This window comes from Eulemur rufifrons, chromosome 9 (assembly GCF_041146395.1).
Source record: "Eulemur rufifrons isolate Redbay chromosome 9, OSU_ERuf_1, whole genome shotgun sequence".
NCBI classification, from domain to species: domain Eukaryota; kingdom Metazoa; phylum Chordata; class Mammalia; order Primates; family Lemuridae; genus Eulemur; species Eulemur rufifrons.
In genome coordinates this window covers 26,937,161-26,955,093 of record NC_090991.1, presented here as the reverse complement: position 1 = coordinate 26,955,093, position 17,933 = coordinate 26,937,161, and the positions used below count along the sequence as shown (strand labels likewise).

At 42.9% G+C, this 17,933-nt stretch overlaps 1 protein-coding gene across 3 annotated transcripts in view; it reads right to left on the bottom strand.

Moving 5' to 3' along the window:
• Positions 1–17,933, bottom strand: part of TEX14 (testis expressed 14, intercellular bridge forming factor) — a 79,064-nt gene that overhangs the window by 19,596 nt on the left and 41,535 nt on the right. For 2 of the 3 annotated variants that reach the window (XM_069481119.1, XM_069481118.1), the window contains exons 11-20: positions 17,411–17,601; positions 16,822–16,972; positions 14,151–14,941; positions 11,105–11,211; positions 8,195–8,320; positions 7,901–7,989; positions 6,085–6,366; positions 4,268–4,368; positions 2,579–2,698; positions 1,206–1,272 (exon numbers count right to left, since the gene is read on the bottom strand). In XM_069481119.1, the coding sequence (XP_069337220.1) occupies positions 1,206–1,272; positions 2,579–2,698; positions 4,268–4,368; positions 6,085–6,366; positions 7,901–7,989; positions 8,195–8,320; positions 11,105–11,211; positions 14,151–14,941; positions 16,822–16,972; positions 17,411–17,601 (2,025 nt within the window). The remainder of the gene's footprint in view (positions 1–1,205; positions 1,273–2,578; positions 2,699–4,267; positions 4,369–6,084; positions 6,367–7,900; positions 7,990–8,194; positions 8,321–11,104; positions 11,212–14,150; positions 14,942–16,821; positions 16,973–17,410; positions 17,602–17,933) is intronic. The other variant, XM_069481120.1, reaches the window with a different exon arrangement.

Below are 17,933 nucleotides of genomic sequence, written 5' to 3'. Positions count from 1 at the left end.
GCACAGTACCCTTCACGTCCCCTGGCTTGGAAGCGGATATGTATCAGAGCCCTAAGTGGAAAAGGGGCAGAGAAGGGCTGAAAAAGGGGAAAAGAATAGAACTCAGAGGATTTTTCATGTACTTCAGTTGTTTTTATTGAACTGGCTCTGGTTTTCTGACCTTTCCTACAACTTCTCCATCCTACTCAACCCTCCTCCAAATACAAGTAAATTGGCTACATAAAGGCCAGGCCCACAGAAAGTGATCAGAGGCAGAGGCTCGGCAGGAAGAAGTGATCAGCCCGAGACTCTCGGGACTTTTAATACATATTATCCTGAGAAATTAACTATTCATCTAAAAGCTTACAGTTTCTTAAAATGCTCCCAGCTCTGGCAGGGGCCTCAACCAGGTTAGAGTTGGAAGCTGTTGTGTGCAGTGGGAGGAAGTTCATAATCCCACCCTGTCTGGGGTTAGGGAGTTGAGACATGACCATGGACAGCTACATAGCTTGGCAGGTGGATAACTCTTGTTTTAAAATAGATGGGTGCATACCTTAAAAGAGCAAAAGTACACAATTTTTTTAAATGTCTGTAACAGAACACTTCATTTGCATCTTGTTTTGTGCCACACTCCTGGCTGCTGACCCAAGGTTAACTTTTCATGTAATAGAAAGTGCTTGCTAAGTTATATAGAACCCAAGGCCTCCCAAAGGGTGGACGTTGAGTTTTATCCACACCATTGCCTGTTACTAACTCTTTGCTAAGATGCTAAGCAAGCAAAGGAAAATGTTGGTGAGACTCTGTCTTCTGAGGTGGAGAAAAACATGAAAACTTAGTTCTAGTTTTTGTTGTATTGATAACTAGCTGTGTGGCTTGGGCAAATCCCCCAGGGCAGCTCAGCGAAGATAACTGTGCACCTGCTAGGTGCCACCAAGGAGCCTGAAATCTAGTGAGAGACTAAAGGGGGAAAAAAAAGAAGAAACTACTACAATTATGTGAGCTATAAAAATTCTAGGCGAGGTATAAATAACCCAATGTGTGGATGTCAGGAGGCTGGTGAAGATTCATTCTAATGAGGGGAAATCACTGAGCCTAGGTTTTCTCAATTGTAAATGAAAAGCCTGGACGAGGTTGTCTCTAAGGACCCTTCCAGCTCTAAACATCTGTGATCCAACAGAAAGTGAAGCAGGTGATGCTCAAAGGAATCTGTGCTAAGGGCTTATTACCAGAGGCTTGAGGCTTCGCAAATGCACCTTGTAGTCCTTCAAAGTTCTGTTCTATGGGACTTGAGGTCTACAAAAGAATGAAAAAGAAAGGAGGTTCACTGGAGGCAGACATACCACTAAAGGGTTGAGAAAATTTCTTGATGTTCTTAAACCTTGAAAATCTTCATGAGGTCCCGCATCTCTTATAGAAAAAGAACAAACTTGCTTCACAGACATCAAGTACTTATTTGTACTATATATCCCCCTCAGCAAGTCCTCCCCCACCTCCCACTGCGAGGAGGAATTATGTGACTTTTCCCCTCTTTACAGCACCATCCCCTATTCACCCCAATCTTCCAACAAAGATGTTTTGGTTCTTGGGAGCTTAACAATGGTCCAGTCTGCCAAACTACCCTAGGAGGTGAGAAGTGAAAACAATGGCTCCTTTTGTGGGGAGAAAGTGACTGGAAGGGAGCACAAGGGGGTCTTTTGGGGGACTGGTGATGTTTCATTTCTTAGGTTCATTTCTTATGTTCAGTTTGTGAAAGTTCATGAGCCATACGCTTAAGATCTGTACACTTTTGTGTATCATACTTTATATACATATGTAATCATGTATGTATGTATGTGTGTATATTTTTATCTTTTTATTAAAGATTTCTTAATGTCCTGGTCTGCTCACAGTAAATATTTAAAGGATTGTTAATAACGGAAAATTGTTCTAACTGAGCAGTACAAACAGGTGGACATTATACTTTTGATACACAGTCAAATGCTGCGATTGACATGTACAAGCTTCCTTTCCTCTACCCTGCCTTTCATATTCATAAAAGATCCCCAAATGGTGACAGGTTATGGGGATATGGGGTAGAAAATATATAAGTAAATAAGAGAATCCAACAAATACCATTTTACAAATGAAAATACTCTAGGCAGATTCCCAAGAAAACCTGGTGTGCTGGACAGTGTCATATTTGTTGCTGAACCCTGATCTCAATCCTGGCTCTCCTACCACTAAAGCTTGGCAGGCAGGGGTTAATTCCCTTCATCTGCAGATCACCACGTCTTCTTCAGAGAGAGGAATAATAGTCTTCTTTGCTTCCCCACAATAAGAATATATGAATTAGGTAGTATGAATAAAAATGTTTTGGAAAAAAAAAGTACAGAGTGCTGTGCAAATGTAGGAACCACAATTTTGGGAGAAACAGCACATGACCTTCCATCCTCAAAAATCTTATTTTTCAGATGATTTTTCAAAACACATAGAGAAACACTGCTAAATCAACATTGTATGCTTTTGTATGTAAGCTATCTTTCTCAATAAAAATAACTTAAAAGAAATACGGCAACAGAGAAAGCTGAAAATATACTTTACCCTGAACTGTGATTTTTACCTCTAGAGCTAAGTTTTCTTGAGCAACTGTGGAGTAAAAATATTCATGGTCTGGAGTTAAAAATTCATCTGTTATGTCCTCAGAAGACTCGGGTGAACAAGTTGATTGCATGGACTGATCCTATTAATAATATAGGAAATCACTTTTAAGTTGTTGTTCATTGTAACCAAATCCCTTTATAGCTGAATGCACAGTTAATAACAGGGTTATCTAAAATTACCGAGCAGTCGGTGCGACACTCTGAGCTGGCTCTCCTTGCCTATTTGAGCATGTGCCTCTGCCTCCTTCCTGGTGGGAGAAGCAGCTGTGAACTGCCTGGACAAGTGTGAAAGAATGATAGCTCTGAATCTCAGCATCCTCACCGGCACAACAGGTGGGCATTCGGAGACCTTTCTAATCTAAAATTCTATTAATAAGTAACAAGAAAGGCCCTGGACAACTCTACCTGGGGACTGAATTTAAACACCCTGATCCCTTAAGGTCACAGATATAGCCTGTGTGTTGGCATCTTCCTACAGAGGCTGAGGCTGCTCAGAACTTGGGAGTTCCTTGGATACTACTGTTAAAGGTAAGCAAAGGAGCATAATTTTAAAAATAGCAATGCAATCTCAATAAAAAAATAATATTAGATCATGTAAAAGTAACAGACTTATTTCTTCAGCTTCTGTGCTCCAACCTTTTTTTCCTGCTTATTTTGCTACAGTCAGGCACTGATTACCACATGGCCAGACAACTGGCTCTTCTCTCCACCTGCAGTCATCTCTTTGCAGAGCTTTGTGGCTTATATCCTTGGACACTGCTTTTGCCACACACTTCCCCTCCCTGTGCACTTACCAGCTGCTCCCCCTTAACTCTCATATCAAACTGAAGTTTCTCAGACAAGCCTGGCCTCCCCGATACCTTCCCCACTTCCCTGACTAGACTGCGTCTCCAGCCCAGCCAGTGTGCTTAGTGTGGCACATCCTTCTAGCTCTCACGTGAAAGAAAGAACAAATTGATCTCGTGAGTAGTTTGTATGCTATGATAAAATACTATACGTCAAAAGACCTTGCATTTTATCCATATTGTATTCTTATATTGGGTCATTTTCAATTGCTATCTATATTCTTTAAATGATTGTGGCCCCATGTCAATGACAACAAACAAATTTTGTTTCTTTATTCTGGCTGGACTATGGCCCAGAATGTGTTAACCCCCTGAAGCAAGGCTGTAACCGCAGTGCAAATGAGAGGAAATGAACAGATCCTGCTGAGCCGCAGTCATCAGGCACAGACACATTCCTTCCACTGAGCTGAGAGTGGAATCTGGGTCTTAGAGGATATTCTACTGAAGGCACTCTCATCACAACCCTAGCCTTTCTTTTCCTATCCCAATGTGACCTCAGTCACTTGCTGAGCTTAGTCTCCTCTACCCAACTAGATGGGAAGCTCAAGGACCAGAGCTGAAACTGACACCTGTGTGTGTTCTCCCCACACTCCAAGATGCATAAGATGTTGAGTTGAACTGACTCAAAACAGTACCAGGCAAGGAGGAAAGACTACTTTATTTATGTCAATGACATGAGGACACATGCTCCAACCAGAAAGAACTACTACAGATATTATTTTGGTATCATAATACATAATGACAACTCAGTTCTACTATATTAGATCCTTAGGTTCAACTTGGCTCTCAGGCCGTATTACTTACACTGTAAGATTGCTCAATCGGCACAGGTCCATCAGAACTTGCTTGAAAGGCTTCACTATGCTCTGGTTGCTCATTTTCTCTGTGGCACAGGTGCCTGATACCTAATGATTATAACATAATCAGGGCCAAAGTCATTGAGTGATAGATAGCATGGAAGGGGCAAAAATGTGGTGTGAGAGAAGACACGCATACATATTCTGCCAAGCGTGGCCAAGTCCCATATGTCAGTTTCAGTCCAGACAGTGGAAACTGTTTAGCCTGACCTCCAAATGCAGCCTTGGATCCTCTATCTTTTTGCCCACCCATTCAAGAGTGATACTAGGGCCGGGCATGGTGGCTCACGCCTATAATCCTAGCACTCTGGGAGACCAAGGCGGGAGGATCGTTTAGAGCTCAGGAGTTCGAGACCAGCCAGAGCAATAGCGAGACCTCCATCTCTACTAAAAAAAATAGAAAGAAATTAGCTGGACAACTAAAAATATATACATAAAAAATTAGCCGGGCATGGTGGCGCATGGCTGTAGTCCCAGCTACCTGGGAGGCTGAGGCAGGAGGATCGCTTGAGCCCAGGAGTTTGAAATTGCTGTGAGCTAGGCTGACCCCATGGCACTCTAACCCGGGCAACAGAGTGAGATTCTGTCTCAAAAAAAAAAAAAAAAACAAGTGATGCTTGACAAGGAACAGATTCTAAATACCAAAAACCCCGCAAGCCAACAGATTTTCTGCCTAAGATAAAAGACAATTTTAGATGTACTTTTCTTTGATTTATAAGTAGCTCGAAATAATATCCCATACCCTGATTAAGCAAATTACCACCAGGTAGCCTTCATTTTTTTTTTTTTTTTTTTTTTTGAGACAGAGTCTCACTCTGTTGCCTGGGCTAGAGTGAGTGCGGTGGCATCAGCCTAGCTGACAGCAACCTCAAACTCCTGGGCTCAAGCGATCCTCCCGCCTTGGCCTCCCAGAGTGCTAGGATTATAGGCGTGAGCCACCACACCCGGCCTACCCTTCAGTTTTAACCTGTAACTCTATAAACTGATGACAGTAAATGTCTCTAGGTTCCTCTGCCATGGAATCTCTGGGAGCCAGTGGATTTATTTCCAGCTTAGAATACAATGCAAAGACATGGGCAGTGATGGCCCACCTCCACTCCCAGGTAAAAAAGGCTCAATTCCTTGCCATGTTAGACCTAGGGCCAGGGTCAGTGCATGTAGGTTATTTTATTTCCTTTGGACAAAGGGGCCTGTTTCAGTAATAGAAAACTCATCAATCTCTGGATTTGCCTGTGGGAAATACGGGGAGAAATATAAGCGGTATCCTGCTTTCCCCTAGAATTCAAGGCTCCCAGAAAGGTAAGAAAAGAGAGGGGACCAAGCAAAGGAAATATGCCAGAAAGTGACTTCGTTGTTTTTTTTTTTTTTTTGAGACAGAGTCTCACTCTGTTGCCCAGGCTAGAGTGAGTGCCGTGGCGTCAGCCTAGCTCACAGCAACCTCAAACTCCTGGGCTCAAGCGATCCTCCTGCCTCAGCCTCCCGAGTAGCTGGGACTACAGGCATGCGCCACTATGCCCGGCTAATTTTTCTATATATATATTTTTAGTTGTCCATATAATTTCTTTCTATTTTTAGTAGAGACGGGGTCTCGCTCTTGCTCAGGCTGATCTCGAACTCCTGACCTTGAGCGGTCCGCCCGCCTCGGCCTCCCAGAGTGCTAGGATTACAGGCGTGAGCCACCGCGCCCGGCCAGAAAGTGACTTCGTTTTGAGAGCTGGTAACTTGAGAGAGCTCAGCTACCCCGATTCTCCCAAATGAACTTACTGGTGAAGCTTCGAGGCCCAGGCTGTCTTCCACATTGGCCACTGTCACCGTCACTGTTGTCTGTTTTCTCAAACTTGCCATTTCCTCCTGGGTCATCATCTTCCGTGCGATACTCTACAACTTGCTGCCAATCCATGTTCTCAGAGCCCCTAATGGGGGGCTGTAGCAGGGGATTAGGCTCATTTTCAGCCTCACTCTCTAAAGTCAAACTACTCTGAGGATGCCAAGGAGGAACTGTGAGCTGCCCAGTAGCTGCTTTCTCTGCCATTTCTCTCACTTCCACTGGGCACAAGAGAAATCAGTGTTTAAAACATCACTGTGAACATTAGAAACAAATGCTTTCACCTTAAAGAGATATGTAATACTATTATAGTTCATATTGCAACAATAATTGCCTTTTTACAGTTGCATCATCCTTAGCTTGTCCTGTTTGGTCTGAAGGGGAGGGCAGGGGAGAAGTGATGACAGCGTGAGAGAAGGGAATTTCAGCTGGTTACCCCAAATAACAGCCCTTGTTGCTGAATTCTGGAGTGGAAGACAGCAGAAAACAGACCCTTTTGCTGTGAAGATTTAACAAGAAAAATGACATCTGAAGGTCCCAGTCTACAATAGCGAATAGAAAGGATTATATTTGAGTTTGTCTAGCCTTCCTAGACTACACTGAGCTCATATTTTGTGGCTGTGTATGTATATGCATGTTCTCATTCCAAATGTTCTGTATTTCTGATAATGTCACTTAGCACCAGTATTAAAAAAATAGATATTGTATCCTTTTAAGCTTACAACATAAAACTGATACAAAGGATAATGCCCACAGGAAATGAGAGTGATAATGCATACTCTCCACCTTAATAATGTTATATATAAAATATCTATACAGTAGGTCCTTGAATAATATTATTTCATTCAATATCATTTCATTATAATATTGATGAAAAAAATCCACTCCCAGTTGTGGCAACTGTCCGTGTGGTGCTTGTGGTGCTTACACGTTCTCCCCATGTCTGCATGGGTGTTTTCCAGGTACTCTGGTTTCCTCCCACATTCCAAAGATGTGCATGTTAGAACTGGTGTGTCTAAATTGTCCCAGTATGACCAAGTGTGTGTATGTATGTCAGTGTGCCCTGCAATGGAATGGTATCCCATTCAGGGTTGGTTCCTGCCTTGTGCTCTGAGCTGCTGGCATAGGCTCTAGTCACCCATCACCCTGAACTGGAATGAATGGGTAAATAATTATCTTACCTGTTTTTATTAATCTTTCATATGTTGTACAGTTCACATTGGTTTATTTCCATGTTTAATGTTAGAAGTGTTTTGGTCTTTATTTAGAAGTTTGGTGATGTTTTGTGACCAGATATAGGCTGCAGAAACCAACATTCCTTCCTTTCCCTTCCCTTTTTATCCCCCTCCCCTCTCCCTTCCTTCTTGCTCTGTTGAGCAGGCTAGAGTACAGTGACATTTTATTTATTTTTTTTTCAGAGACAGAGTCTCGCTCTGTGTTGCCCAGGTAGTGGCTTGATCATAGCTCACTACAGCCTTGAACTCCTGGGCTCAAATGATCTTCCTGCCTCAGCTTCCCAAGTAGCTAGGACTATACCCGCACAGCACCATGCCCTGCCAATTTTTTAAATTTTTTGTAGAGATGGGGTCTCACTATATTGTCCAGGCTGATCGTGAACTCCTGGCCTCAAGCAATCCTCCCGCCTCAGCCTCCCAAAGTGCTAGGATTACAGGTGTGAGCTACTACACCCATGCCCAGCCACAAATATACTTTAAATTTCATTTAGTCTAACAAAACCCATGACTTTATACTCACTTTTCCACTTTAAGTGTACCTCTCCATCATCTTTATTATTTCTTGACTTTGCATTATAGACTTCAGAAGACACAGGTTCCACACTGATCCTAAATTGCATAAGTTTTTTCAGGAGGAGAACAGAGTAGACACAAACACATCAGTTTGATCAAGTTCCTACCAGAACTCAAAGCCCACCAGCCCACCCAGAGGAAAGGTCCCCTACTCCCTCAGCCATTCCTGGAGTTGTGCTGGCTCCTTCATACCACCAGAGGGCGCCAGACTCCCCAGTTTTCAAACCACAAGGATCCTTACGTGGTAGCATCCTGGTGAGGGCTGGGTGACCCAGGCGGCCCCTGCTGGTGGCTTGACACGGTGAAGAGTGCACTAGTTAGCTGTGTGACTTTGGCTTGGGTGCTGAACTCTCCAGGTCTTCCTTGGCTAAGAAATGAAAGCACTGCGCTAGAAGATCTCTAAGGTGTTTTTCAGTTTCCAAGTTCAGATTTTATGTTTCTAAAACTGCTTTTGGGAAATTTTCAAAGGTAGAGGAAACACAACTGAAATGTAGTTTTGCCAGACAGAATCTCATCCCTCGGCTGCTGCAGAGCCTCCCCTCTCACAAATGCCATAAATTACAGGTGCTGGAGGTTTTTGCTCCTGCCCTTCCATCAGAATTCTCTGGTAACGGGCCCACCTGCCATCAGTAACAGCACAGTAACTAACATTTGTAAAGATGGTCATGAGGCACCAGGGATCCTGAACAACATTCAGGGAACTTCAGTCTAGTCTCACTGAGTTCTAGACCCTCACCTACTCCTAGGTTAGTTCTCTAATTTTGGCAAATGTCAATCTCTCTCGGCCAAGGTTTTCTCATCTGCAAAATAAGGGAGTCTTTTTTTCCTGTAAATATCCCATGATTTGCCGGGAGCAGTGGAACATGCCTGTAGTCCCACCGACTCGGGAGGTTGAAGCAGGAGGACTGCTTGAGCCCAGGAGGTGGAGGCCATCCTGGAGAACACAGCAAGACCCCATCTCAAAAAAAAAAAAAAAAAAAAAGGCGGGGGAGGAGAGGTTTATAAATATCATAAATATCCCATGATTTATCATCTGTTAAACCAACTTCAAAAATATGTGATCTGTGGCATAGATATGAATTCCCTGTTATCCAGAATGCCCTACTCCCCAGCTGGACCAAAAAGCAGAGAAACTGTTGAATCTGAGAGGTCAGATCTGATCAGCTTCTTTAAAGAGTTTTTTGGCAACAGCTATCAAGAATCTTTAAAATGTTCAAAGGCTTTGACCTTGTAATTCTGCTTCTGGGAATCTATCTTGACATAATCCAAAATGCAAAAAAAAAAAGCCTCATTTATAAGTAACTGTGACTCTGTTTATAACAGAATAAAGAAAGAAACAACTTAAAATTGAATGATGGGTGAAATCCAACAATTTCAAAATAAGTTTACATGGGTTTTTTTTTTTGTAATTAACATGGGATAATGCTCACATTCTAACATAAGGTGAAAAATCGCGATATAAACTGCCTACAGGTATAGTAATTGCCACCTTATTTTTTTAAAGCATGCAAAAAGACTAGGTGGATAGCTAGGAAAACAAACTTCTCTTTTTCGCTTTTGTTCTTTTGGAGGAATAGGGTGAAGCTGAGCAGTGGAGGCCACAACTATGGGTTTTTTTTGCCATCTAATGGCTGTAATGTCACCTCATCTGCTTCTATCAGTAGTGTGAGTGCTAAACCCTCTGATGCCAGTTAGATAAGCCTTCATACTTCCCTTCATAAGGGTAAAAAAATAAACTAATCTAACATGTCTGGCATTTTCCTTCACTTTTCCTTATGTACTTTTTTATTTTTCCTAAGAGACAGGGTCTTCCTCTGTTGCCCAGGCTAGAATGCAGTGGTGCAGTCATAGCTCACTGTAAGCTTAAACTCCTGGGCTCAAGCAATCCTCTTGCCTCAGCTTCCTGAGTAGCTGGGACTACAAGAACATGCCACCACACCTGGATAATTTTTAAAACTTTTTGTAGAAATGGGGTCTCACTATGTTGCCCAAGCTGGTCTTGAACTCCTGGTCTCATGCATTCCTTCCACCTATGCCTTCAAGTGCTGGGATTACAGGGATGAGCCACTGTACCAGGCCTCCCTTATGTCCATACTTATCAACAGGAAAGGAACAGCAAAACTCTAGTCATTAGTCTCAGTCACCACTAAGGGGAGGAACAAGAAGTTATTTTTTTCTAGGAAAACTGACTTCAAAACTGTGGATTAGTGCTGTCATTTATCTACAGAAAAGAAAAACTAAAACTGATGTAACAGTTTATGTTGAAAAACATTTATCATCTCTTTAAAAATTCTCCCTACACAAAACAAAATTTGTTTTACATAAGTTTTTAAAACTCAGTGTTGCCGGGTGTGACCTATAATCCTAGCACTTTGGGAAGCTGAGGAGGGAGGATGGCTTGAGGCAATCAGAAGTTCAAGACCAGCCTGAGCAACAGAGTAAGACCCTCGTCTCTACAAAAAACACAAAAATTAGCCAGGTGTGGTGGTGGCACAAGCCTGTAGACCCAGCTACTCAAGAGGCTACGGCAGGAGGATCACCTGAGCCCAGGAGTTTGAGGTTGCAGTGTGCTATATCACACCACTGTACTCTAGCCTGGGCAACAGAGTAAGATCATGTCTCAAAAAAACAAACAAACAAAAAAACTTCAGTGTACATATATACTCTCCTCCCAGTTATCTGTGCTAAAACTAATTCATTTCATTGATTTGGCTGGAAATCAGATACCCCAGAGCAACACTGATATTGTTCAACTTCCCCTCTAGAGTCAGTGATGCTTACTTTAAACAACCCTGGTTTCCAATTAATTTGGTTTCTGGAACACTGGTAAATGGAACAGCAGGCATTTCTTTTTATATTAATAGAAGAACTATCTGGGCAGTTTTAGGAAGGCAAGATGCTTTGCTTTTGACAACTGATGAGTTCTGTCTGATTAACCCGATAGCCACTGGGCCTTTGATGTCTCCTACAAGTTCCTGTTCCACTGCTCTTCCCGCTCACTCAGCAGGAGAAGCTGCCATAAGTCTGCCTCTGCATCGCTCTTCATCACAGTCCCTTTGTCACTCGACATATGAAGATCATTAAGTGACTTCAGGATCACAGGACAGTCTAAAGGCACGGTGGCACAAAGAACAATAAAATGTTGACCTACCTACTGGTATTTTGGTTCCTGCTTCTTTCCAAATTATCCTTGGCTCCTTGAGCAGGCTGAAATTGTTTACCCGCGTTCTGTTTCCCAGGGCCACGAAGAGTCAGCAGCTTAAAAAGCAATAAACATGTTTCAGTGCTCTGACGAGAGAATGCCTCTTCTCTTTACTTGTACATTCTTATTTTCAAAGCCATTCTTGCTAAACGTGTAGAAATAAGCAGACTTACCCTAGACAATTTACCTTTGCATGTTTCATACCTAGTAACCCATCTCCTACCTGGAGGCCTTTACCTAGAAATGCTGGCCCCCAGGAACCTCATCCAGACAGGATGCAAGTGGAAAATGAGCAGAACACATAGAAATAAAGGCCAAACACTTTCTTGAGCATTTTCCATCTATGTTAATATGAAGGCAGATCTTTGTGGCAGGAGCTTTGAGCCTTGGGTTCTAGTCTCAGCCATACTCAGACTAACTTAAGAGAATCTTGTACTTCAGTTTCCTTATCCATAAAACAGGGACAAAGATATCTACCAGTAAGGATGCTATGAAAATAAAACACAATAAAATAAAGACTACAATACTTTGGAAATAGCAAAAGTAAAATAAATGAAAGTCTATGCGCTTTATTCAAAGGAAAGACTTTTGGGATCTACTTATCCCAACTTACCATAATTTTAACAAACTTAGTTAATTATATTTCCTAGCCTACAGCAAATTAAAGCAACAAATGTGGGGTTTGGAAATGGCAGCAAGACGTGTAAAAGTAAGAGGAGGCATAAAAATTATCACAAGCGCCTTGAAGTATGAGCTCCATGGGCCTTTGTTTGGGCAAACACTCCTCAGCAGGGGCTGAAGATAGCTCCATATCATGGGGCCTCACAATAACAGATGGTCAGAAAAATGTCACTGTCACCAAGGAAAGGTTAGAATATATTTAAAATATAATCAAAATAGATTTTAGAATAACAGGAAGTTTGTAATGTTTTCATATAATTAAAATTTTAAGAACTAGGAAATTAAAGGAATGAATTTCAATTATCTGAAAAATTCACTTAGATGGAGATGCTTTATTCCCTGTTAGAAAAAGAGGGTGACCTTTTAAAAGAAAAAATAAATATGGTATAATTGTTTTATACATAGTCATATGTACCAGTAGATGGTTTCCAACAATGGCTGCCATCAATTCCTTCCCTCCTGTCAGGCCTCCTACCAGGAGCTGGAGTCTATTTTCCTCCCCTTGAATCTGGGCTAGCCTTGTGACTTTCTTTGACCAACAGAAAGCAGTGGAAATGACACAGTATAAGCAATGATAGGGTGCTTGTAGGTAGATAATTTTAAACTGGTCATAAAACCCAATAAAAGTTGGCCTGCTTTTTATCACCATGGGCCAGCAATTCTAAAATCCTCCTTCCGATGGGGCAGACCTCTCCTACCCTACTCCTACCTTGGACCTTGCGAAGTTTAAGTCACCGAGCTTGAGCTTCACACTCTGTTAAATGACAGGGGTGATCCATGTCTGAGGGATCTTCAGCTCTAAAATTCTATGATTCAAGGCTGGGTGCGGTGGCTCACGCCTGTAATCCTAGCACTCTGGGAGGCCGAGGTGGGCAGATTGTTTGAGCTCAGGAGTTCGAGACCAGCCTGAGCAAGAGCGAGACCTCATCTCTACTAAAAATAGAAAGAAATTATATGGACAACTAAAAATATATATAGGAAAATTAGCCGGGCATGGTGGCGCATGCCTAGGCTGAGGCAGGAGGATTGCATGAGTCCAGGAAATTGAGGTTGCTGTGAGCTAGGCTGACGCCACGGCACTCTAGCCTGGGCAACAGAGTGAGACTCTGTTTCAAAAAAAAAAAAAAAAAATTCTATGATTCAAGAGGCAGCCAGTTCTCTATGTGTGAACTTGTTAAAATTCATTCATTCGTTCATTCTTTCAATGACCATTTATCAAGTTCTTTCTATGTGTTAGGCGCCATGCTAGGTGCCGGGACATGGAATGAGCAAGGCTGGGCCCTGTCCTTAAGGAGTTTCACGGGGGAGCCACTCTGCAACCTCCGTAAGCCTCAAGCTCTACCTCCCAGCCAGCTCCCACGGTGTGTGCTCACCTCCTCTAAGGTGTGTTCTTTGGCCACCAGGTCCCTCAGTCCCCCACTTGAGCTACTTACAGGCAGAGCTTGTAATTTATTCATCATCATATCCCAGGGACTAATAGAGCTTCTGCCTTTATAAATGTTCATTAAGTGAATGAATGAATAAGCAACTTAGAATGGGATATAAGATATCTGCCCAAGATATCCTGTAAGTTGAACCATGTGAAATTGCCATACTTGTTTTAACCTATAAAACAGCACAGCGGAGGAGGAAGGAGCAACGGAAGGTGTGGGAGCCCACATGAAGAACCAGAGAGAGAAATGAGTCAGAGGAAATTCAGACCTCATTCAGAGATCAAGGAAGGTTAAAATCCAGCCTGAAGTAAACACGTTGGAGAGAGAATGTGAGCAGAGAGCAACCTGAGCTGTCAAGAGATGTGTGGAAAATCTAAAAGAGGGTAAAGACACTGTGTCCAGCAAGAAAATAAGAACCAGAAGTCATCGGGAGAGTGAAGATATTTAGCCAAGAAATTTAAGTGGGAAAAAATATAATAAAATTAGTTTTGTGATTAAAAAAACCCAGCAATTTCTTATGGTTCAATCTGATACATACGAAATTACAGAGAAGAACATGGGCTGTGTGTTGGGTTTGCAGTGTGAGGCAGAGTGCCTACCTTGGAATTCCATCCTAGAGGACTTATTTCCCAAAGCCAAGAGGATCTTGCTTCAAGCTGGTCGCATTTATATGTCAGTCCCCGCAGCCAGGTTGGGGACAATATTGAACCCGGCTTTCGGGTCCTGCTTAGGCTGCCCCTCCCTCCCACTTAGGTTACCTGATGGGCCGTCTCTGACTGATCCCCTGTGCTTTCTTCAGAGACTTGGATGAAGGGTTTCCAGTCACAACCACTTTTTTTCCTGGACCTTTTGCCAAAATGTCCTCCTTGAAAGTCTTTCACTGTTCTTGGAAACCTTTCTAGGGTTGGGCAATTGCCTCTGTTACCCGGCTGCTGGCCCCCTGATTGCTGCATGACAGGAGGAATATAACTCAAAGCTGGAGGACTCATAGCTGAAGGCAAGTTGTAGACATTTGCAAACTCTCTTGAAGTAGCCCACAAAGACCTGCACTCTTCCTGTTCCTTCTGTATCATCTCAAGCTTATCTATCTTCTGTTGGGCATTTCTCAGCAAATTGGCATTCTGGTGCATTAACGTCTGTGCAATCTTTAGATTGAGCACACACTTACTGATGTACTCCTCAGTCATGGACCTGTTGCTCACGTTGCCCTTGGCCTCTCCGGTTGGTTCAGGCAGGCTGAGTGAACCAAGCGAAGCATTTTGCCAGTCCCAGTCCTCAAAGGAGAGCACTGTGTCAGCTTCTGAAGAGTTCTCACCCTCATCACAAAAACAGCAGGCCTCTCTCTCCATCTTATCCAACTCTTCTTCCATGGATTTCAGTTCATCTACCTGGTTTGGTCTATTCCCCTCAAGAGATGAAGCACTTCCTGGAGGCTCTTCCTCTTTGTCATCTTCCAAGTTCAGGTAGCCTGAGTACATTTCATTGATTTCGAAGCTGCAGAGGCTTGCCCGATCTAGGCTGGGGCTGCTGGCCTCTTCTGCCACAAATGGATCAGAAGGAGCGTCTTGATTCTGAGTCTCCTTGGCAGTCAGACTGGGACCTGGGGCCTGAGGATCTGGTGTTCTTTTCTCAGTGGGAGAAAAGTGACTCCTTGGTGAATGAGGCTGACTGCCTGTTGAAAAGAATAGCAGCATGCAACTGATTAAAGGGATCACATTCAGCAACTAAGCAGCCTTGCCTTGTTCAAGAGGACAAGAATGCACAAAATAGCTTTTATTTTCCCACTCCCTTCCCAGTTGTGGAAGACCACTGGATACACTCACAGAGAGCGGGGAAGGTATTTCTAACCTAGGTAAAAGTTCCCATTTTGATATGGGATGAGGCTGAACTTTTTGGGAGGGAGTCCAACCCTGGGGGAAACATTCTAAGCTCCATTTACAGTGTGTTCATACATGTGTAACTGTCAGGACATGCAAATTACAGGCCCCTGAATCTTAAGGACAACATTCATAGCTTTCTTTACACACACAAGAGTTTCGGCCGGGCGTGGTGGCTCACGCCTGTAATCCTAGCACTCTGGGAGGCCGAGGTGGGCGGATCGTTTGAGCTCAGGAGTTCGAGACCAGCCTGAGCAAGAGCGAGACCCCATCTCTACTAAAAATAGAAAGAAATTATATGGACAGCTAAAAATATATAGAAAAAATTAGCCGGGCATGGTGGTGCATGCCTGTAGTCCCAGCTACTCGGGAGGCTGAGACAGGAGGATCCCTTGAGCTCAGGAGTTTGAGGTTGCTGTGAGCTAGGCTGACGCCACGGCACTCACTCTAGCCTGGGCAACAGAGTGAGACTCTGTCTCAAAAAAAAAAAAAAAAAAAAAAAGAGTTTGACTATTTATGTCAGTTAAAGTTATGCTCTTAGTGAGCATCTGATAAAAGTAGCTGAGATACTGCCCAAGAAGCCACTGCATCATGGGAGGGATAAATAACTCAAAAAATAACGCCAGGACTGACCATCCACCACCCCTGGTGGACAACTGTACAGCCTGCAGAGAATGGGATAAAGAAGCTAAAGTGATGAGAGCTTGAGGGGCTACTCTGGCGGCCTCTGGCCTTGTCAAAAGGAGAGTAACAGGGAATGGTTGTTTGGCCGGAAACTTGAGTTCCAGCTCTGTAACAATCTCACTGTAATCCTGAGCAGGTCACAACCTCTCTGAACCTTAGTTTTCTCATCTGTAATATGAGGGCATTAAGACTGATGATTCCAAGGCCCTTTCTAGCTCTAAATTCTAAGGTTTTCAAATGCACTAAAAAGCAGTAAAAGCTGGGTGTTCTGGTGCATGCCTGTAATCTCAGCTATTCAGGAGGCTGAGCCAGGAGGATTGCTTATTAGCCCAGGAGTTCGAGACCAGCCTGGGCCTCATAGTGAGACCCTGTCTCAAGGAAAATCAAGAAAGTAGAAAAAAGGTTGGAAGGAAAGACCAAAATGTTAACAAATTTTTTCTAAGTGGCAGAATTAAAATGGTAAGTAATTTTTTCTTTGTACTCTTTCAAATTTTCTATAACAAGCAGACAGTAGTTTTCAATTTAAAAATAATTTTTATTTGTGAAGGAATTAGAGAAATTCTTAACTGGCAGGGAGTGGTGGCTCATGCCTGCCTAGCACTCTGGGAGGCTGAGGCAGGAGGATCACTTGAGCCCGGTGAGGTTGCAGTGAGCTAGGCTGATGCCACAGCACTCTAGCCCAGGCAACAGAGCGCGACTCTGTCTCAAAAAATGAAGGAAAAAAAAAAAAACAAAGATAAATTCTTAAGAGTAATCATGTTAAAAATAAACTCACTGTTACTACTTAGTTCTGGATCTATGCCAGGTATATATGGAGCCCAGAAAGTTTAACTTCATTATTTTTAAGGATCTTGATTTTTCCCTAACACATACAACTTTTCCCGGCATAAGTTATATGTACAGCTTGGAGTAGGTGATTAGTTACAGCTTATGTCACTCTCAGAACACAACTGTGACAAAGTGATGCTTAACCTGTGAGTTAAGGCCATACCCGTTTCCTTTAGCTCTTTGATTTCCAAGTCGGAGGTCTCTTTTGGATGTTCTGAAGTCAGTCCTAGATAGACATTGACATCAGGATGGAGTTCATATCTCTGCACCCTGGAGCTCTCAGTTGGCTGAGACCTCTGGGCTCCAATAAAATCCTGTAACACAGGAAATATTGTCAAGGACATGCTCACAGTCATCTAAATGTCAATGGGGTTTCAGAAACCAATTGAGGTACCAGATAAACTCCCTCTTACTCCTATTGGGTAGGCTGACTGTAGTCCTAATCAGCTAAGTTACTGTTATTATCAATACCTTGAAAGCAATAATAATAGCTACCATTCATTGAATCTCTACTATGTGCCTGCAGTGTGCCCCTAGTGTGTGTTGAACCTCCTCTGCTCCCCTCCTCAATTCCCTGCTGCTCTCACCAAGTTAAGCAGTTAGGCTTTTCTCAGCTACACAGAAAGGGTATATCAAAATGAGGATTTCCAAAATTTCTTACAACTTGGTCTCTAGCTTCGTCTTGGTCTCTTACTCCCTACTCTCCTGAGATGGGTAGGTAGAAATAAAATCCCAACAAATTCAGGGCTTGCCTTTAAGTCATTCTTCAGAATATACCGGATATCTTGAAGGTTCATAGTTCGGTCTTTCTGCTTGACCTGGAGGCCTGACTTAACAATATCATAGTAAGGTTTCGGAAGCCTGACATCAGCTTCTAAATAATTTCCCAAGACTATAGCTTCTTTAATGACTGAGCCGTCTAAGCCATTCCAGGGTATGTTGTCTGTAAGGAAAAAGTCATAGGAAGGAGTATCATTAAGAAATCAGAGGGTAGAAAGGGGGCAAAAAGTGAAATGAGATGAAGCTGGGTAACCTCAGTCAAGTCACTCAACCCCTTTAAACATTGATTTCTCTCTGCAGAAAAACTACCTGGAAGCCGAATTACAAACAAGAAGCTACTTTATCCATTTACCAAGGAAATCCCTGCCACAAAGACAGGAAATAGTAGTGTCAGTGTCACCGACACACAGGCTCCCTGCTGGCAGACCTGGGGGCCAGAAGGGAGTATTTCATGGCATTAGGCTAGACAGCTGAATGCATTCATTTCATAGACGG